Consider the following 24,124-nt stretch of genomic DNA (forward strand, 5'->3'; position numbering starts at 1 on the left):
TAGCTTTACTTGAGTTTTATCGGCTACTTATCTCTTCTGTCAAAGCACTTGTTATCCAGATCATTTTCATTTTTTTCATTAGTTTTTCATTTCATCCCATATCATTAAATTCATCTGCTATCATGATTAAGACGACATGCCTCTGAAATGCACCTATTATAATCTTGATACTTTTGGCACAAAGCTAATTTTGCCTTTGTTGTACATTATATTTGTTTTGATCGATGTTTTATTCAAATCTTTTTGGTTGCTGGGGCTCGTCTTTGCTCACTGTTTTTAGTTGAAAGATTGACACCTCGTTAACCATCGTACTAAGAGAAGTAAATTGTAATGGAAGCTTTAACAAGTACATTGAAATTAAAAAAGAAGAGATTATGTGTTCGAGGTCATGATACTGAACCATCATACGTACTTCCAAAAGCAAAGAAACAAATTTTGTACTTAATCGCAATGTAACATCTTGGCCTACAAAAAGCCTCTGTTTATCATAGTCTTTCGCAATATACATATAAGATCAAATCTGAGATATGCGATTTGAAATAAACATTACTATCAGATTGATAAGCAGAAAATAGAGCGTGATTAGCCTAATTCCAATTTTTAATTTCCTTTTCGATTTTTTCCTTAAAATCTTTGCCCTGAGAAAGCCGGTTGATGGTCAATAAAAATATTAAAATGATTTCGAGTTTAAAAAAGGAATAATGTATATTTTATAACATTCCATACCATATTCATTGTTTTCAATTTCTTTAGGTGACAGCTGTTTGTTTCATGTGATAACTATAAATCGAATTAGGTTTTCCTCTTTTTAGATGATTGAACTGTTGTGTTCTTTGGAGGTTTATTTTAACCTCTTTTTTGTGTTCTACTGTATAGCAAAATATGTTGGATTATTGTTTATCTAACTAATTATGCAGATCATTAAATTTTTGGGTCTATTTGGAATTCATTTTATGACAAGTTATAAAAAAAATTATATGTAGAAACTCCCTTGGTAATTGAAATGATGGCGACTAGAACAATTTGTCATATTAATGCGTTCTATTAATTAATAAAGATATCAGGATTATAATTTAATAATTTAATTTTGGATGTCACGCGTCTTCTGATTGGCTGACGTTATTTTGTTATGAGCCATTAGACATAATTTAGTCATGTGACCGTGACGTCATCAACGTTTTTTATGGTTTTCTACGGTTTAAAATGAATTTAGAATTAAATTATAAGAAATGACTGCAATATTTTTTCTGCAATATATGAAGAAATAACATAAAAAATGTGGTGCACACTGTTAAATAACCCGCTACGCGCGTTATTCAGTGTGCACCAAATTTTTAATGTTATTTCTTCATAGACAGAAAAATATTACAGTCATTCCTTAAATAAGTCAGACGCGCGTTTCGTCTACATATGACTCATTAGTGACGTTCAGAACAAAATAGTTATGAAGCCAAACAAGTACAAAGATGAAGAGCATTGAGGATCCAAAATTACAATCAGTTGTGCCAAATACGGCTAAGGTAATCTATTCCGGGGATAAGAAAATCCTTAGTTTTTTTCGATAAATTCAAAGTTTTGTCAACACGAAATTTTTTAAATTGACCATATAAGTGCTGACTTCTGGACTGGATTAAAATTTAATACGCCAGACGCGCGTTTCGTCTACATAAGACTCGACACGTTTTTCCTGATTCATCAGTTACACTAAAACCTCAAAGTTTAGAAGTAACAAACAATAGTCTAAACTGTTAGTTTAAACATATTTATTTACACTCAACATCAATCTGTAGTCTGTACTATACGTAATGAGTTTTTTTTTTTATATAAATCTACTATAATGGTGTCAATATTACAATGAATTAATCAAAAATCTCTCTCATGATAAATCTCCCTACCCTTGATCATGTCGTGTTGGTATGAATGCTGATGATACTTACCTGACTAGGACATTCCCTATAATTAGAGATTAGATATGGAATAAGTTGCTGTGTTACTTACTTTCATAATAAAAAAAATAAAAAAGGGCGACAAAGCAACAAAAACCCCAACAAAACAGGTGGTGATCTCATGTGATCCGGAAGGGTAAGCAGATTCTGTATTTTACAAAGTCAATACACGGTCTATAGATATGCTTGTGAAATAGCAGATTACAGAGAAGAGGGACTGAAACGTTTAAAATATATTTTATTCTTCTGAAATGGTTTGTGGTATTGATGAACCATTCTGGACTTATCAAACATAAAATTTAGTTCACCTTGACGTGACAACGAAGAAAAGATATTATTTAATATAGAGTTTCAACTATTTTCGTAGTATTAGACAATTCTCAAACAGTCAAGGGTAGGTGTGACCAACAAGGTCTCGTCATATTTAACATTTTTAATTATCGTCTATTAGGATTAATGACCATTTAGAAAGATATTTCAACATTTACAAGAAATGAGAAGAGCTTATTTTTCATTTGGTATGTTTTATCTTGTCATAGAATATTTTCTATTCATAAGATTTTCAATACTTTTTTTTTATTTTTTAAAATTTTTTAGAGGTCGTCATTTAACATCAATCTTTATTGATCACACCGTCCAATGATCATTACTAATCATCCCATGTCTGTATCGTTCACTGTTATCAAGTAATTAACATTTTAAATTTTTGCTTTATAAAACTATTTTTAGAAGTTCTTGTTTTGTTATGAAACAGTCACCAGTTTGTATAGAACAACTTTATATTAATAGAGCATCATTAGGTCACTAATTGAATGCTAAGTTCGGCATTATGTGTAGGAAAAAAATAAAACGAAGGGAAATACGTTTGACATTCAATTATAATTTAATAACATTAAAATGGTAGAAATAATTGAGTACTTGTGTTTTAAAACTCCTATAAAAGGAATTGAAAACAAGATCTGCTTTGAGTTGATAACTTTCAAAATGCTTTCAATCGTTTTTATGAACACAGTATTTGTAATGCTGAGTCTTGTTTCCCAAGCAGATGGTTCTTGTTTTGCGTCACAGGCAGGTCCAGGAATAAAAGGTAAGCTTAGTGATGAATTGTTTGACAATTATAGTTATATATATATTTTTGTCTTTCTCTTGTGTGGATATACTCACAATGATTTTAGATGTAATCCATGCATAATATTGTTCAACTATTTGATAGAAAAATATGCCTGCAATTTTCCCAAGCTTTGCTTTATATATATATTGGTCAATTTTGGTTATTTACCGTGGATTTATTAGTGTTTGTTAGATACCAACTGTCATGGGTTTTTCAAATACAGGTACACAACATCTTTAAATGTTAAAAGAATTACTAATTTACTATAGGCTTTGTGTGCAGAGTTTGGTAAAACCACGAAATAAAAAAATATCCACGAATATGCATGTATTCCTTAACCCACGAAAGTTGATACCTACGAAGATAAATGAAGTCAGCTCTACAAACAATACCTATGTTAGTGCACCAGATGCCCTTTTTGACAATGCCGTGTCAGTGATGCCCAGGACCAACACACTTGAAAATTCCAATAACTAATACAAGCATCGAAGAGCTCATTTAGCAAATTCAACTAAAATATATCAAAATCTGGGAAGGAACCCAAGATTTGTATGAGGGATATACATTCCTTAATTCTTTTTTTATGGAAATTTTACAACAGCTTTCAAACAATGTCTGTATTTTCATATCAGAATCGAGGTATTGGCTACTTGGATAATGATACCCTCACTGACTAACAATTGATCATCTGATGTATCAATCCAGTAGTGAGTAGGAATAACGTAAAAGTTTGAATTTTAAAATAATTCAGCCCCAAACATCACTAGAGAGGCGTTTGTTGTTGAAATGCGTATTTGGTGCATAAACTATTTAGCAATACCTTCATCAAAAGAAATGTGAATTATCATAGCAGCTTTAAAAAATATGCCAGTTTCTCACTTTATGCGTTTTTACATGTGCTAAGATATTCTACTACATAAAATGTTCAATGAATAATCGCTCTTCAAATTATAAAAAAAAGTGATAAATTTAAACTATTTTTTTTTCAAAATACAGGTATAAAGTCATTTTAAGAAATCAATATAGAATTTATTGAAAACTTATTTCACTTTAGGGATCAAAACGGTTCGACTTTTAAACAAAATTCATTTTAAAAGAAGTGTTGATATTAATATCTGTTTGTTTTAAGCTTTAGAAAAAGTTGTGTTCCTTAAATTTAAGAAAATTATATATATATAGTTTTGAATGAAAGTTTTAATCTTGTGCAGAAATAAATATATTTTAGCACGAATTAATTCATACTTGAAATACTCTTAACGCTATCATGTTATAGTAAACTATTTGCAACCGTGTAATGTTTTACTTGAAAAGTTCTAACTCCCTCATGTTAAGTTAATCGTAATATAATGATTTTCTGTTGATTTTCAGTTGATTTTTGCAGCTCTTTTTTCTTTTTTTTTTTTCTTTTTTTTTTTTTTTTTTTTTTTATGTTTGAGCGTTTTTCATGGAACTATATCCGCGAAAGCGCTTCCGACACACAAAATATATTAAGTGTTAATTTCATCCATGGATATTCAATCGAGTAAATAAAAAGACAAAGAAGTTCACAAGATTTCACAAGATGCAACAATAAACTAGACTGTTCCGTTTAAAAATTTAATTTGTCTTTTATTCGTTAGGCATAGCTTAAAAACAACTTTATTTTCAAAGCGAGTTGAACTTATATATGTTTTGTCATTATTTTTTAGAAACTGTTCAGCAAAATAAATAAATAAATAAATGCAAGTATTTTTCGTGCAAACGTTTTTTGCTAATGAAATGCTATTGATTACACCTGTAGATTGTACTGCACCAAATGGAGCCCATGTAGGAAATGGTAAAAATTATGAATCTTATGACGAGTGCATCAGCTGTGATTGTGACAATGGCTACCTGAATTGTTGTCAGTATGTATATCATATTATCACTGTTTTGTAAAGTTAATACTAATTCATGTCATAATAAATATCCAACAAAAAGCATAATCCATGTTCAATTTTATTATAGGGCTATGTTTTTCTCGTCTATTTCATGATGGTATGATACTAAATCCCTAACGAGAGGGATTGTACTTGATTTTAATATGATGAAGACAACATATTTCAATCAGTTTAATTCTGAGCTGGCATGTCAGTATAGAAGTGCTTTATTAATTTATGTATCATTGTCATTTTGTTTTTTTTTCTCAGTTACCTATTCTGACATCGGACTCGAACTTCTTTTAAACTGAGTTTTATTGTTCGTATTGTTATGTGTTTCATTATTCTACATTGGCTAGAGGTATAGGACATGAATGGCATGAGATCTAAAAAAACATGTTAAACCCTGCTGCATGTTTACTCCTGTCCAAAGTCAGGAGGTTTTGACCTTTGTTAGTCTTGTATGTTTTTTTTTAAGTTTAGTTCATTTATATGTTTATTTGAGTTTAGTGTGACGTCCATTTTCACTGAACTAGTACACAATTTTATTAAGGGGCCAACTGAGGACCACCTATTTGTTGCATTGAAGGCTAATTGGTGGCCTTCGACTGTTATCTGCTCTTTGGTCGGATTGTTGTCTCTTTGACATATTCTCCATTTCCATTCTCAGTTTTATTACATAGTGTTCATATATTGTCAACACCATTTTTGTCTACCATTTAGTCATTTTCTCAATAGTCAATGATAAGGCATAATCTTTGGTGTTTTAGCAATATTTGGACAACTATTTAGCTGAAAGTAGTTTCAAGTCAAAGGTAAACCGAGACGTATATATATATGTTGTCTGCTCTTTAGTCGGGTTGTTATCTCTTTGATACATTCCCCATTTCCATTCTCAATTTCAATTACTAATTAGTATGTCTGGAAAAATGATTTCGGTGAGGAAAAAGTCTGTTATTGAATATATAGATTGAAAAAAATGCATTGTCCCTGGTTTTTATTCTTTCCAGAATGGGAATGACTTTGTCGGGTCTCCATCCAGACTGCAAGGCTGTAGCAGATAGACCATGCTTTGAGAAGGCTGTACTGAAGAACAATGAAAACAAACCATGCCCGTATCGATATGGAGGAACGGGTCGTTAAAGTTGAAAAATAAAATTGATATGAAATGATAATGCTCATAGTTTGTTCTGTTTCCAATCATGAAAGATATTATTACCTGAAATTGTTTATTAATCATGCCAAAGGAGACATGGATAGAATGAATACAAAAAAAAGTTTGCACAATATGTATTTATAAAAAAAAATCCTCAAAGATTGTAGGCTTATCATTTTGTACGCTAGATGTGCATTTCGTCTTTCCAAGACTCATAAAAAGTAAGATAATCTATGTCTGGAGTAGTAAATCGTTAGTATTTCGAACAATGTCAAGTATTGTACAAAAGAGTAAATTCCTAACAAAAACCTGATACAATCAGAAATAGAGTATATGGAAATTAGATAAAAATCCAATTACAAATCAAATGAAGTTCACAAATTAGTACATTCATGATATGAACAAGAATTTTTTTTTCTATATAGCATTTTTTTTTTTTTTTTTTTCAAAGATCAGCTGTTTTGCATTTAAGCCTATGGAGCAGTCAATTACAAGACTGCAACCTATATACTAGAACCAAAAAACGAAAAAGAAATTAGACAGACATCATTATGTTATAAAGTTCGTTTATTGTCTGGCCGATTTTTAATGCCCTACATACAGGCCGAAACCTATGCTAAAATACAAGTACAGGATGCTCCCCTTTTAAACATTTTTTGGCGTTCAGATAATGTTTTTTACCAATCTAATATTGATCACAGGGCTAACAACAGCTTTATCGTTTAAAATAATAATATCTTTTTTTACTATTAATTTAACAAAAAGGTTTGTAACAATAGAAAAAGACAGCATATGCTATATTACAATGCATAAATTACATTTTATTATACCGCATTAGATACATTATGTAACAACCTTTACAGTATTGATAGCTATCTATGAACATGTGTTGAGGACTTGTGTACGTTGATTTGACTAAAACATCAATACAAATACTATTAAATGTGTTTGTGACAAACACGTATTTTGTAAAAGTAGATTTTAAAAAAAGCAATACGTTTTTCGAATGTATAATACTAAGAACTTGCATCTGGACGAAAGATACCAGAGAGACAGTCAAACTCATATATCGAAAATAAACTGACAACGCCTGGCTAAAAATGAAAGAAGACAAACAGACAAACAATAGTGCACATGACACAACATAGAAAACTAACGAATAGGCAACGCGAACCCCACCAAAAACTAGGGGTGATCTCAGGTGCTCTGGAAGGGTAAGCAGATTCTGTTCCACATTAATTAACGTCTGGAGCTGGAATGTCAGTTACTGCTAGTAGTGCTATGTTAATTTATGTATCATTGTCTGTTTGTTCTGTTTCCTGTTTTACCTATTCTTACATCGAACTCGAACTTTTTTAAACTGAGCTTTACTGTTCTTATTGCTATGTGTTTCTTCATTCTACATTGGCTAGAAGTTTAGCGCATGTAGGGGAGATTTGAAATCTTACAAAACATGTTAAACCCCGCCGCAGTTTTGTTCCTGTCCTAAGTCAGAAGTCTATGGCCTTTGTAAGTCTTGTATGTTTTTTTTTTTAATTCTAGTTCATTTATATGTTTATTTGAGTTTTATGTAACGTCCATTCTAACTGAACTAGTACACAAATTTATTTAGGGGCAAGCTGAGGACCACCTATGGGTTCGTAATTTCTCATTGCGTTGAAGACAGATTGTTGGCCTTCGTTTTATCTGTTCTGTGGTCGGGTTGTTGTCTCTTATTCCCAAACGCCTTCTTTCTATTTTTTCTTATCTTGACGCTATGTTTCTATTTATACGTATATTGGTAGTCAGTGTGAAAATGTTACTAAATTTAAAGATAAGAATACAAGAATGCTAATGCGACAATCTATGAAGTTGAAAAAAAAAATGATATTTTCAATAACATGTTAAAATTCTTGCAAAATACAATTAAAAAAAAGAACATTGAGCGTCATTTTCCTGATACATTATTTACATATGTAATATAGAAATTAGGGACTTTCACTCAGTGAATACGGACCTGTTATATTATATTAAACTCGGACTTCGTCCTCGGTCAACAAAATCTGAACAGGTCCATCTATAACGTATTGACTTCGTTAAAAGTCCATAATTGATAAATATTTTTTTTTTGCTTTTAGTCATTTGCTCAATAGTCAATGAAAAAGCATAGTCTTTCATGTATAAAAAATGTTTAGACAACTTTTCAGCTGATTACTAAACAGAAAGCCAAGACCCATGTATATACTACAACCAAAAAACGAAAAACAAATTAGACAGACGTCATAATGTTATAAAGTTTGTTTATTGTCGGGCAGATTTTTAATGCGTTACATAAAGGTCGTAACTTATGCAAAAAATACAAGTACAGGAAAACTGGCTTCCCTTTTAAACATTTTCTGGCGTTCAGATATTTTTTTTCACCAATCCAATATTGATCACATGACTCACAACAGCTATCATCGTTAAAAATAAAAATATCTTTTTTTACAATTAGTTTAACAAAAAGGTTTGTAACAATAGAAAAAGACAGCATATGCTATATTACAATTCATAACGTATGTTTTATTATACCGCATTATATACATTATGTATCAACCTTTACAGCGAATAGTTTTAATATTGATAGCTATCTATGAACATGTGTGGAGGGTGTGTATACGTTGGTTTGTCTAAAAATATCAATAGTAATACTATTAAATTTGTTTGTGAAAAACACGTATTTTATAAAAGTAGATTAGTTTTTCGAATGTATTAATACTAAGAACATGCATCTGGAGTATCAGTCTAAAACATTTTTGCAATATTGTACACCTTGATTTCCATATGATGACGACAATATTTTTCAATCAGTTTAAAAGAGGGACGAAAGATAATAGAGGGACAGTCAAACTTATATAAGAAAATAAACTGACAACGCCATGGCTAAAAGAGGGGCGAAAGATACCAAAGGGACAGTCAAACTCATAAATCTCAAACAAACTGACAACGCCATGGCTAAAAATGAAAAAGACAAACAAAAAACAGCACACACGACACAACATAGAAAACTAAAGAATAAACAACACGAACCCCACCAAAAAACTAGGGGTGATCTCAGGTGCTCCGGAAGGGTAAGCAGATCCTGCTCCACATTAATTGACTTCTGAAGCTGGCATGTCAGGAAATGCTAGTAGTGCTTTGTTAATGTATGTATCATTGCTATTTTTGTTCTGTTTCCTGTTTTACCTATTCTTACATCGAACTCGAACTTGTTTAAAGTGAGTTTCACTGTTCTTATTGCTATGTGTTTCTTCATTCTACATTGGCTAGAAGTATAGTGCATGAAGGGGGAGATTTGAGATCTCACAAAACATGTTAAACCCCGCCGCAGTTTTATTCCTGTCCTAAGTCTTCGGCCTTTGTTAGACTTGTATGATTTTTTTTTATTCTAGTCAATTTTTATGTTTATTACTGTTTACTGTGACGTCCATTTTAACTGCGCTAGTACACAAATTTATGTAGGGGCAAGCTGAGTTCGACATTTTTCGCTGCGTTGAAGACAGATTGTTGGCCTTAGGCTTTTCTGTTCTTTGGTCGGGTTGTTGTCTCTTTGACATATTCCCAAACGCCTTTTTTCTATTTTCCGTATATTGACCTATGTTTCTATTTATACGTATGTTGTAAGTCAATATGAAAATGTTGCTAAATTTAGATTTATGACGTCATGACGTCACACATAAAACAACTGAGGAAGAAACCGCAACAGAAAAGCCCACCGTGCAAGGGCTGTATGGCCAGTCAAGGTCATTAAAATCTTTCATTTGTTTGCATCAGAAAAGAAAATTTTACAAATTCATCAGGAGATATCAAGAATTTTATGTTAAATGCAGAAGATAAGAATACAAGAATACTAATGCGAAAAGCTATGAAGTTTTAAAAAATGTTATTTTCAATAAAATGTTAAATATTCTTGCAAAATACAATTTAAAAAAAAGAACATTGAACATCATTTTCCTGATACACTATTTACATATGTAATATAGAAATTAAGGACTTTCGCTCAGTCAATACGTTATATATGGACCTGATATATTCGTCCTCTGTCAATATAATCTGAACAGGTCCATATATAACGTATTGACTTCGTCAAACGTCCATAAATATTCTTTTTACCTTTTAGTCATTTGCTCAATAGTCAATGACAAAGCATAAAAAAATGTTTAGATAACTTTTCAGCTGATAGTAGTTTCAAGAATAACTTTGTTGGGTCTCCATCCAGACTGTAAGGCTGTTGAAGATGGACCATGATTTGAGAAGGGTGTACTAAAGAACAATGAAAACAAACCATGCCCATATCGATATGGAGGAACGGGTCGTTAAAGTTGAAACAAAATTGATATGAAATGATAATGCTCATAGTTTATTCTGTTTCCAATCATGAAAGGTATTTTCACCTTAAATTATTTATTAATCATGCCAAAGGAGACATGGATAGAATGAATACAGAAAAAAGTTTGCACAATAAGTATTTATAAAAAAAAATCCTCAAAGATTGTAGGCTTATCATTTTGTACGCTAGATGTGCATTTCGTCTTTCCAAGACTCATAAAAAGTAAGATAATCTATGTCTGGAGTAGTAAATCGTTAGTATTTCGAACAATGTCAAGTATTGTACAAAAGAGTAAATTCTTAACAAAAACCTGATACAATGAGAAATGGAGTATATGGAAAATAGATAAAAATCCAATTACAAATTAAATGAATTGGACATCAAAAGGTCAACACATGAACGCAAACATCAAATTAGTGTCAATGTTTTATGTCATCTCTGTTGCCTGTACAAGTTGTTAATGATTTAACAGGTCGAGAACTCTAGATTTACTAACGTCAGAATATATTTGCATATTAATTTCCCAAACACAAGGCCAATACGGTCTTGAAAAAATTACCAATCGACTCAATGAACTACAATGCATTGTGGGCTACTACAAGTTTACTTTTCTTGAAAACACGTGGAATTAGTGAGAAAACTGTCAACTAATACAGTGTCTGGGATTCTCAAGATACATGTTTTTGCTCTGCGAATATGTTTATTGTAAAATATATAACATAATCTTCAATTTGCAAACTCAGATTAAAAAAATGTTGTTTACGGACTTCACGATTCGACTTTCTTTTTCGTCATGTAAAAGTAGTTGAACAGGTTTTTTTCCATTGTTATGCATTGTAGGCGAGTGACATTCAGACCTAAAAAATATTTTTAATGCACCTATCTAACACACAGCTATATTATATATCATTCGAAAGGAAAAAAATGTGAAGAGTCTATTTTTCCCGGTCGTAAAAGTGAAATATGGTGCAATGTTTTTTAAATTGGGGTCAAAGGTCATTCATAAAAAATTGAAAGAATAACACTTTTGTAGTATTATTGTCTTATTTGAAGCAGCTAGTAATATAGCTAATTCAAATTTTACTTTACACGATACTATGATAACGTCTTGGATGAATAGTTGCCTATCGTTCATGGTTTGGCGATAATTGACGTCATTTTGACGTTTTCACTCTGCTATGGGTAAAACGGTACTTCCTACAAAAACGACGTATAATAACAAATATTTGACCTTAAATGTGTTAATATTTACTATATGTGATGGTGTGCCATGCGAAATTAAAAAAAATATGATGAAATATTTGTAAGTTGGACGAGTAAAAGAGAGAGAAAACAACGCAATAAAGAGAGTAAAAAGTAGACGTATTTGTCACATCAACAGTGACAATAGTCTCCTGTTTGTTAACAGCCTACAAACCATCATCGAGATCGGAAATCACTATCTTGCATGTTTAATACAACCACAAGCAAAGTTAAAGAGGATATATGAACCACATTTTAAGTCTGTCCGTCCGTCAGTACCCACTTGTTTGCGGCCCGTGTCGAATTAATTCAGGTAACTTATACATGTATACAGTTCATCCAAAAACCAATGATTTTAGATATAAAATACATTGCCTTGTACTATAGAACTGATGATAAACACATTTAGTTCAGAGATGTATTATGGAATGGCATGTGGTTCTTCATAAATTAAATCAGTTCATTTTGACATTGGCTTTGATATTTGAGCCGTCAAGTATTCAAACATTGTTTGATTAGTCCTTGTCTGGTTTGTGTCCGGTCCATATCTTTTGAACCGTTGAATATTTCAGTAAATCTTTTTTTTATATGGATTCAATCATAATGGAATCCTGTCCGCGACATACATAGCTGCAAAACTAAGGTTTACCAAACTTCAGATACAGAAGTCGGTTTCACAAAAAAAAGACTTAAAACAAGATTAATCGTAAGTAAACTGAACTATTCATGACTTACGATCAGCTTTAGTCGAAAGATTTGTTGTGAAACTGACCCCAGATGCAAAATGAGAATGCGGCGATTTATTAACTAAAGTTAGGTCCCAAGATGACCTTTATTTTGACATTTGGGATTGTATACTTTAATTTTTTAACGTGTTTTTTTATTAGAACTGCATTTATTTTCACTCACGTTTGTGCAGTCAAAAGGTTTGCAGTTAAAAATGCAAGCATTAATGTCTTACCAGTATTCAAAACTTAGATATATATAGATATTTATCAACTAATATGAATTTGCGGGATAAAGTTCGGCTTAACCTATATTAGTTTTTTAGCTCACCTGGCCCAAAGGGCCAAGTGAACTTTTCCCATCACTTGGCGTCCGGCGTCCGTCGTCGTCCGTCGTCGTCCGTCGTCGTTGTTAACTTTTACAAAAATCTTCTCCTCTGAAACTACTGTACCAAATCAAACCAAACTTGGCCACAATCATCATTGGGGTATCTTGTTTCAAACAAGTGTCCGGTGACTCAGTCAACCAACCAAGATGGCCGCCATGGCTAAAAATAGAACATAGGGATAAAATGCAGTTTTTGGCTTATACCTCAAAAGCCAAAGCATTTAGAGCAAATTTAATATGGTTAAAATTGTTCATCAGGTCAAGATCTATCTGCCCTGAAATTTTCAGATATATCGGACAACCCATTGTTGGGTTGCTGCCCCTGAATTGGTAATTTTAAGGAAATTTTACTGTTTTGGTTTATTATCTTGAATATTATTATAGATAGAGATAACCTGTAAACAGCAATAATGTTCAGCCAAGTAAGATTTACAAATAAGTCAACAGGTCCAAAATGGTCAGTTGACCCCTTTAGGAGTTATTGCCCTTTATAGTCAATTTTTAACCATTTTTCGTAAATCTTAGTAATCTTTTACAAAAATCTTCTCCTCTGAAACTACTGGGCCAAATTAATCCAAACTTGGCCACAATCATCATTTGGGTATCTAGTTTAAAAAATGTGTCCGGTGACCCGGTCAACCAACCAAGATGGCCGCCATGGCTAAAAATAGAACATAGGGGTAAAATGCATTTTTTGGCTTAAAACTCAAAAACCAAAGCATTTAGAGCAAGTCTAACAGAATAAAATTGTTCATCAGGTCAACATCTATTTGCCCTTAAATTGTCAGATATATCGGACAACCCGTTGTTGGGTTGCTGCCCCTGAATTGGTAATTTTATGGAAAGTTTACTGTTTTGGGTTATTATCTTGAATATTATTATAGATAGAGATAAACTGTAAACAGTAATAATGTTCAGCAAAGTAAGATTTACAAATAAGTCAACATGACAGAAATGGTCAGTTGACCCCTTTAGGAGTAATTGCCCTTTATAGTCAATTTTTAACCATTTTTCGTAAATCTTAGTAATCTTTTACAAAAAATCTTCTCCTCTGAAACTACTGGCCCTTCCCTAGATCTTCCATCAATTTCTTCATTTTCCATCAACACTTGATGGACAATTGATGGAAATTTGATGGTGCTGGATGGAATTCCATCCCAAACCAAAAATATCCATCAAAGGATGATGGAAATTAGAAATATTTTTTCCATCATCATTCTTTTGATGGAAAATTTGATGGAATCTTTAACCCCTGATGAAAAATTGGATGGCATTTTTACCCTTTGATGGAAAATTGGATGGAATTTTTACCCCTGATGGAAAATATGATGGCACTTATTCCATCTGATGGTAACTAGGATGAAAATGAAAGAATTTTGATGGAAATTGGACTTAAACATTTTCTTTGATGGAAAGAGGGATGGTATTTGGACTCTTTTCTTGATGGAAAAAAACTTAGACATTTTTTCCATCACAGGTGTCAGGTGCCAATCTGTTTTCCTTTAACCTTTGTGTACAGGATGTGACATCATAAATGAACACAGATTTTGAGGTCCAATGAGGAGAGCACATGTTTTAATGCATTCTTCTGCAATATCTCTAACTTATAACATAAAGATAAACTACAAACTATAAATACATATTTTTTATATAATTTATAGCAATTATTCAAGATTTAGATAATTAACAGTATTTATTAGGGGCACATTTCAAAGAAATCAAATTGTCACAAGACCCTACACAACCTCAACAAATCAACAAATTCAAATTTGAACATTCATGAACATGCAGACAAGAAGCAAAGATGTCTTCTGTAATTAACAAATTATGAATTTTACAATGGATTTAGATCAAAAGGTTCTTATTAATTCTATTGATTGGGATTAAATAGTGCAGATGTATTCTTCTGATGACATAATTGTCTCTTGGATTTAGGAAGATAGTGTGTACACATGTTCTGGATTAAATCTTTTGGTAAGTACAATGTATTAGAATTTCCACCATTTTGAATATATGTGCATGCTCTTTTAGTTCAAAGATAAGTGACATTTAAAATGTTTTATTAGCTTTTCAGAGTCAAGAGAAAAAAAAAACTAGACCATAGATTTATAGAAATTATTAATCAAGAAGATGTGGTATACATGGTATAAATGCCAGTGAGACAACTATCAACAAAAGACCAAATGACACAAAAAATGTGAATATACATATCATACAATTGTGAACGACAGGAATCATATTTTGTATCATTTTAAAACATTATTTGCTTTATAAAATTATTTAGTACTTAATTCCAATAAAATAATTTTGCTATAAAATAAGAGATCTGTGGTATGACTGACAATTATACATTTATATATCCACAAATGACAAGTAACTAATAACCTTACTTTATGTTTTTACAATGTTAACTTATTCTAATTTATCATGTTTATAATATGCTAGATTCTTTTATTTTTATTTTGCAGAATTTGCCATCAACTAATTCAAATTTAAGGACAGAGATTCCAATGGGACACTGAACTAAAAGATACACACATGTAACTGGACTACCTATAGACGACAGAGAACAAATATTGTTTTATGACATCACAGAAAATGCCATATATGGAAAGATTTTCAAATTCCATCTGATGGTCAATTCTCCATCAACTTTCCATCAGATAGCAAAAATACCATCAATTATCCATCAGATTGAAATTATGCCATCAGTTTTCCACCATCATGAACACAAATTCCATCAAAAAATTTCCATCAACCATTTTCCATTATTGATGGAAAGTTGATGGAAAGCTGTTCCAATACTCCATCAAGATGATGGCATTTGTTCCATCACAAAATTCCATCATGTTTGATGGAAAATCTAGGAAAGGGGGGTTAAATTAATCCAAACTTGGCCACAATCATTTTTGGGGTATTTAGTTTAAAAAATGTGTCCGGTGACCCGGCCATCCAACCAAGATGGCCGCCATGGCTAAAAATAGAACATAGGGGTAAAATGCAGTTTTTGGCTTATAACTCAAAAACCAAAGCATTTAGAGCAAATCTGATTGGGGTAAAATTGTTTATTAGGTCAAGATCTATCAGCCCTTAAATTTTCAGATGAATCGGACAACCCGTTGTTGGGTTGCTGCCCCTAAATTGGTAAGTTTAAGGAAATTTTGCTGTTTTTGGTAATAATCTTGAATAATATTATAGATAGAGAAAACCTGTAAAGAGCAATAATGTTCAGAAAAGTAAGATTTACAAATAAGTCAACATGACTGAAATGGTCAATTGACCCCCTAAGGAGTTATTGTCCTTTATAGTCAATTTTTAACAATTTTCATAAAATTTGTAAATTTTTACTAACATTTTCCACTGAAACTACTGGGCCAAGTTCATTATAGATAGAGATAATTGTAAGCAGCAAGAATGTTTAGTAAAGTAAGATGTACAAACACATCACCATCACCAAAACACAATTTTGTCATGAATCTATCTGCTTCTTTTGTTTAATATTCACATATACCAAGGTGAGCGACACAGGCTCTTTAGAGCCTCTAGTTTTTTGTCATTCTGGAGGAATTTCTGTGAATAATCTATTTCTTTAAAAGAAACGAAATAAATCTAATTTATAACAAATAATGCAATTTTCTGTTTTGTGATTTTTAATAGTATAAGACAGCCGAAATTTATATTCTAAAACTGCGCCTGTAAAGCTTTTGCTTAACTGGAACGATTCCTGATACTTCGCTGTTACTGACATTATTCTGTGTAACAGATGCTTGCAATGATTTTAGTACATGTACAATTTCCCTATTGCATATATTTTTCCTTCACAAGAACAAATCTATCAAATCCTGAAGAAAGTATGACGTATTAAGACCACCTTTGTCATCCGTATTCATACTTAGGTAAACCTACTGCCGTATTTGTTTGTTATGACGCCATGTCTTTGTTTGCCAGCTTTCAGAACATGTAGTTTGAATGATGATGCACTTGGTGGTAGGCGTGACACGATGACAATCTTTTTGGTTGGAAGTCTGATATTATGTAGCTTGCTCAAATCGTCTTGCTTAAACTTAAACATACTTATTTTTGGTTTCGGACACTTTAGAGTTTTCTTGCAGCACCGATCTACGTGTCAATATGAATTTTGTTAAATTTGTGATAAACCCGCCATCTATTGATGATTTCGATAGCGTTAAAAGAGAGTTTTCTTAGGAACAAAGATAGATGATGAGCTATAGAACCTGTAAGAGCATAAACTGCTGGTAAAGGTACATATATTTAATAAAAGAAACTATACATGCACAATAAACATGGTGCATCGCCAACCATGATTCCCACTGATTATAGAACTCGTAAACAGCACACCGTTGTTCCATGTCTAGAATACAACGAAGTGTCAGGTCATCGTTGATCCTCTGACATTACTCCTCTTTAATTGTTAATCCGTACTTAAGAATAAGAAGCCTGATGATATTATATTATAAGCCCGGTACCTTTGATAAGTATGATTAAAAGGACACTATGATCTCTGTATACCAGAGACTAAATGCTTTGAGGTAAACAACTAAAGCTTGGCCTAAAACAAGAAGCAATAGCCAACACTGTATAATAAGCTACAAAGGTTCTTAAACAATGCCAGTTTACATGTTTTCTATTTACTTTCAGCAAATATTTTCGCATATTAAGATTTATCTTTTCAATCGGTACAGTATTAAAAATCTGGTCAAATATATTTTCACTGTTATATTCATTACATTTTCTGGTGTCAAATATGCCCAAAATTTCAGAAAGCAGTATGATCAAATATAAATGTAAAATTTTGAATGTCACAAGGAGTATTTTTAAATATATTAATCAATTCCATTTGACCTCCAGAATTTAGGTAATTGAGGGCACATTTGAAACTCCCAGTCAAACTAAATACAACACCCAAATATTTATATTGATAAACAGACTCAATACTCTTGTCGTTTATATAAAATTTTCTCGATATCATTTGTCCACTTTTATTAAATATCATCACTTTAGATTTATCATACTTTATTTCAAGCCACCAATTTTCACAATAGTTATAAACCTTGTTCATACTATTCTGTAACCCTTCAGCTGATTCTGATACAAGAAGTAAATCATCTGCATACAATAAACTATTAAGGAACTGTGATCCAAATGATACAGGACAACATGAAGCATCAACTAACTTAGTAATGTCATTAATAAATACATTAAAAAGACTTGGACTAAGATTGTCCCCTTGACACACAAACACTAGATGAAAAAAACCTCTGACAGTGAAGAATTATCTAATTTAACTCTAAGCTCTATATTGCTATACATGGATTTCAGTAAGGATAAAAACCTTCCACCTACCCCTGCTTTTATTAATTTGAATAAGAGTGCAGGGTGCAGAACAATATCAAATGCCTTTCTAAGATATTATATATGTTAGAAAACTACAATGTATTAAAGATAAATACATAACTTTCAGTAATGTACAATTTTACCAAAACCCATTAACTGTTTCTTGACTTTAAATGACACAAAATGTATTTATAATCGTTTCCAACCACCGTTTATGCTATTTGAAGATATTAAGTCCAAATTATGTTTATTAGACGACCCTTTACAAGCACTTACTACTTTCATTAATATAAAGTATCTGATGACATTTCTAAACACCAAAAAAAAGTAATTGATTCTGAACTCGAAACCAAATGAAACACAACTGTAGACGAATAAAGTGAACTTTTATGATAAGAAAATTTAATAAATTTTATGCTACTGCCATCTATGCGAGAGTTTAGGACAACCTAAGTACCAGGTTTAATCCACCATTTTCACAAATAGGAAATACTTGTACCAAATTTAGGCAACAGTAGTATACCAATGTTCAAAAGTCAGAAATCGATAAAAAAAACTAAATCTAGGTTACAAACCAAAACCGAAACACAACAGAGGATAGAAGACAACAAAGGAACAACAGGAACTCCGAAGTGCAACAAAAACTCGCGCCAAAACACAAAGAACATAAAGAAACTAACTATTTGATAACAACTGCATTTTCCAGACTTGGTACAGAAGACATTTTAAGAAAGAATGCTGGGTTGAACTTGGTTTAATGGCATGCCAAACCTATCGCTTTATGATAATGTAAACAAATATCGCGAAAACACTACGTGACAGAAATACAACACATACACACGCAAGAACATTCATAACAGAGAAACGCGCAATCAAATAAGCTAATAGTCGACACAACATGCAAGCCGCAGAACAGCAACAATATTTACCATCAACGACCACAGGATATAATACCCAGTCAGGTGTATGACAGTTTTTTTTTCCATTGGATCTTTTTTCTTAAGCTTTTTTTCTGATATATTATCTGATATTATTGAATCGACAAAATCGGCCATTTAAAATACTTTCGTTAGATTTAATCATAAAGATCATGCGACAAGGTCTAAAAACATTATTCCAAAAAATTCCTAATCAAAATCTGGTATGGATATGAAAATACTGACTGTTATATAAATTCAGCCCATAATACATACATTTCACAATATTGATATTCCTACAACCATCACTATGAAGGCAATATTGACCCTCAGCTATCCAAAAATGAATACTAGCTTTGATATTCGAAAAGTCTACAGGGGCCAAAATCCGAAACTGTACACCTTACTGTGCATTGCAACCGCCGAATATAAACAAGTAAGAATTTGTTTACCATATGAATATATATATAAAAACAGAGATGCATGTATAAACAGCATATAGCTTTTTTCATAGAAAAAATATCAAATTAAAAATTTGAGATAAAAAGATTTTCAGAAAAGTTCAAGATTGTTTTTCAACGACTAAAGTGCTTTCTATACAAACTTTTCACAGATTTCGAAAGAATTCAATCAGTAATGATTCAGATTATAAAAGAGATGAATGCATTATGTTCGCGATTTGCAGTTATAGTTCAAAGTTGTATGCAAAATTTTGTCCCATTTACTATTCCTGGACTATAATGTGTCAATAATGTGTTCAAAAGGACGAAACACGCATCTGCATTCAAAAATATAGGGGACTGTTCGGTTTGAAAAAATGGACAAACCCATTGTGTAAAATGACTATTTATGCTCCGGCTTGAAAAAAATGAGACATTGCAAAAAAGAAAATCAAGACTTTTGTATAAACTAGAATCAAAAAAAGAAAAACAAATTAGACAGACATCATTATGTTATAAAGTTCGTTTATTGTCTGTCAAACGTAACTTGTCAGACGTAACTTATGTAAAAATACAAGTATAGGAATACTAGTTTCCCTTTTGAACATTTTCTGTCGTTCAGATAATTTTTTTTCACCAATCCAATATTGATTACATGAGTCACCACAGCTAAATATAATGATATCATTTTTACTATTTATTTAATAAAAAGGTTTGTAACAATTAAAAAAGACAGCATATGTTATATTACAATTCACAATTTAAAAGTTCATTTTATTATACTGCATTTAGATACATTATGTAACAACCTTTACAATAAACATTTTCAATCTATGAACATGTGTTGAAGTTTATTGTATGTTTGTTGGTTTGTCCAAAAAAATATCAATACAAATATTACTTAATTTGATTGTGACTAACACGTATTTTATTATATTCGATTTCAAAAAAAAGCAATTAGTTTTTTGAATGTATAAATACTTAGCAACATACATCTCACTAATTTATCCAAACGTTTTGTCAACATGGTGCACATTCAACTCTGTGTGTTTTTCCTGATCGTAGGGCTGTGCTCTACTGTTGATGGGTTCTGTTTTCTGCAGAAAACAACAGGTAAACTTTAATTATTCATTTACCGAGTGTTCATTTTCCATTTTTCTTTTCCGTTTACCTGTTAAAACTGTTAAAACTTGTAATTGTTGTACAACTCATATGTCACATGAATACTAAGGGCATTAATTTAATTTAAATTTAATTAATTTCGCCAATTAAATATATACCTCTCTACAAGCACGATTATTCTTTAAAAGAAGCAACGTGTATTTCACCAAACTTTCTTACGGACGCAGCTAATCTCATTCATCATAACAGTTTCAGTATACCGGATTTAATATGATAACGGTCAATTCATCAATTTTATATAAATATTATAAAAGTGTTCTTCGTGTAGATAAATAAGAGTCCTGCATTTGTTTTCTTTAATAATTATTTTGAAAATAAGATTCTAACTTAACTTATCACAATCACGATGCCACTTTCTTATTGCAGAATAAATGATTCAAATTATTTTTTTTTTAATTGCATTTTTTATTTTCAATGTATCGGTATATGTCGGTTCAGTATACGATTTCAAATGATTCCTCGAGTATTATTATATGGTTAAAATTCATAACGGGTAGTAGAGTAATTGAGTTGAACGTCACAGCAATTGATCAGAAATGATAGTCACATTACTATATATTATGATTTGAACATCAACATATATCCAAGAATTACCTTCCAAGGTTAAAGTGCAGTTGATATTGGAAATTATTGGCAATCGTACGGCCTTCTAAAATGAGAAAAAAAACATACAGTATTATCAGCTATAACAGACACCAACAAACTACAATCACTGAACTACAGGCTCCGAATTGGTACGGTAGTTAATTAATTTAAAAGTTCTTATAAAGAATTTTCAGTGCAACGTTTTTTCAATATTTATAGCTATTGCTATAATTTCTATCTTGAAAATAATTTAGGATTATTTGTTAGACGATTTTTCAATGAAACATGGGGAATGGTGATATACAGTGTTGAAAAATATTAAGATTTGTTTAAAATGACTTCAGAGAAATATTGAGTTTAAAAAACGAGGCAAAAGATTTGGACCAACTTTCTGAAATTTGGGTTTTACATGCATTTCAACTTCGTTATTTGAGTTAGGCTTTAATATTACTTTGAGATGAATACTTTGTTTATAATGATTGTAACAGTAATTTGATCAGTCGGGTTTTTTTCTTTTCTTTAGACTGTGTCTACAAAGGAAGAATAATAAAACATAAAACCGATTATGAATCTATCAAAGAATGCATCAAATGTAGCTGTTCGAAAGGATCACTACAATGCTGCTCGTAAGTTTTTTTTTTTCTATGTATCATATTGGTTTCATTTTGACTATAATCAATGATACTTTGTATATGCGCTTTTCTGATGTACTTATTTGATCTAATTTTGTAATGTCGATTGATTTCCGCGTATATGATTTCGGAGTATTTTCAAAAATATCAAACCTTAAAAATGACTGACTTAAAACATTCATTTTCATTTTCGATTAACATCTTTTTAAGAGCTATATTGTAGGATAAATGAAATGTGGTATTCAATGTAATTCTTTGGATACCAATTTTTATGGGTTTCATGGGTACAGGTGAACCACGAATTTTAATAATATATTTTCAATATGATATTTTTGTCACACTGGTTTCATTCATGCTACTGTATTTTACTACTGTGTAACACTAGAATAGTTTATTTCTCATAAACCATGTGTAACCATATATTACAGAGAAGTTAAAAGCATGCATACAAAATATAAATGAATACATAAATAAATATAGTAAAATAAATAAATAAAAAAATACAAGAATACAAAACAAGTAAATATAACTGTTTAAAGAAATAGTTTAAGTGTTCAAATATGTTGAAATTATGGTATTCTTCTGTTATATATACTTTCTGTTGTACTTGTATTTTTCAACAATTTGTTTTTGAGCATTTAAGATCCCGGTATTTTTTGAAATATCAAACTTAAGGATTTAATATACATTTGTTTTTTTTTTCATTCATTATATATTTCCAGCTCAATTCCACCCATGTATCATTTCATCACTAATACAATCACTATATGCACGATATACTTAACCATCAAATTATTTTCACATGTAAAACACTAGACATTCTGTTTCAGGATTGGCGGATACATCACAATTCATTCTGATGATTGTAAAATTGTATCTGACGGACCTTGTAAACAAAAGGCTGTCCTTACTGCTGATGAAACAAAGCCTTGTCCACAATTCTCCATGGTTGGACGTTAAATTCTAATAAAACTACATATTTACTGAATGATGTCTGTAAAACTTCTACTATTTTAATCAATAAAGAGCCACACACCTTTAGATGGTTATATATGTTATTTTTGTAGGCAGTTTGTCCTTTTTGCATAACTTTAATTCCGTCTATTGTCGTCGTTTATCGTTGTTTGTTAATTTGAACAAAAATCTCGACTTGAGAATCTTCTTAGCTAAACAAAACCAAACCTGCCACAATTATCGTTAAGGTAATCAGTTTTGATAAGTATGACCAATGATTTCACCTACTAACTTGTTGCAAGATTTATAATAGAACATATGGGTAATAAAATCCAAGTTTTGTCTGCGGTTTTGTAAACCAATATTTCTATCTTGAAAATCATTTGAGATTGAGAAAATCTGACACGCCAAAAAAAGTTACACCATACACCATATCGCTATTTGTCGGCCATTATTTGGACATCACAAAGGTTCCCGTAAATCTTTGACGTCATAATACAAAATATCTGACGCCACAAGGGAAAGTGATTGTTGTATGACGTCAAAAGTTCAAGCAGGGCAGATTTCCAAATAGCGATAATGTGTATTTATTAGACCGAAACTCTGAATAGAGGGAAATTGAAAGAAAAAGGATCAGCAGAACATGACCTACATATAAATATATAGCAAATATCATTAGTTTACTCCATAGAGGAATGTTTGGTCTTAAAGGCTGATACTTCATTTGTTTGCATTTTTCTTGAATGTATTTGAAATATTATCAGTGCGTTGTGTTGCTTTTATGCAGAATTCACAGGTAGAGCCGCTAGTTTTATATCATTTTCCGATTATGTTGGGTGATAAAGTTTTATTATCCGGTTTCATTCTCTTTACGGATTAAAGGTCTCATTTCAAGAATTCTGTTTACAATATGTATATAAAGAAGATGAATGAATTCGTAAGCTCAAACCAATCTTAGATTATTGAAATAACTAAAAAATAAAAATAAAAAAAAAAAATTGGTAAAATGTTTGCCGCAACAAGTTGTTGAACGATCCCAACAAGGTATATTAGTATATGCATTATGTGCATGTTCTATTTGAAACTATTTGGATATATTTTAGAGGAAAATGGCATATACAACATATTCAGAAAAGGCGTTCAAAAATGAGAAAGCTTCACATTTAGGGAATCATCAATTTCAAACGAGTTATTGCAAAAAAAAGGGAAATAAAAAGACACAATATACCAAAGGTGAAGTAAAAC

At 31.3% G+C, this 24,124-nt stretch overlaps 2 protein-coding genes and 1 long non-coding RNA gene across 3 annotated transcripts in view; 2 read left to right on the top strand and 1 right to left on the bottom strand.

The window, feature by feature from the left end:
• The window catches only part of LOC139510260 (uncharacterized), a 28,280-nt gene extending 6,923 nt beyond the window's left edge, over positions 1-21,357 (bottom strand). Inside the window, exon 1 of the mRNA XM_071296750.1 lies at positions 21,303-21,357. The gene's annotated coding sequence lies outside the window, so the exon portion shown is untranslated. The remainder of the gene's footprint in view (positions 1-21,302) is intronic.
• Positions 2,893-6,122, top strand: LOC139510262 (uncharacterized). The gene is made up of 3 exons (XM_071296752.1): positions 2,893-3,033; positions 4,838-4,943; positions 5,966-6,122. The coding sequence occupies exons 1-3, from the start codon at positions 2,931-2,933 to the stop codon at positions 6,096-6,098; spliced, it is 342 nt and encodes a 113-aa protein (XP_071152853.1). The 5' UTR covers positions 2,893-2,930; the 3' UTR covers positions 6,099-6,122.
• Positions 20,524-22,966, top strand: LOC139510263 (uncharacterized). Its single transcript, XR_011661863.1, has 3 exons — positions 20,524-20,639; positions 21,817-21,919; positions 22,756-22,966. It is a non-coding gene; the product is annotated as an uncharacterized lncRNA (long non-coding RNA).
• Positions 22,967-24,124: the final 1,158 nt, after the last annotated feature.

This window comes from Mytilus edulis, chromosome 2, assembly GCF_963676685.1.
Source record: "Mytilus edulis chromosome 2, xbMytEdul2.2, whole genome shotgun sequence".
Lineage (NCBI taxonomy): Eukaryota > Metazoa > Mollusca > Bivalvia > Mytilida > Mytilidae > Mytilus > Mytilus edulis.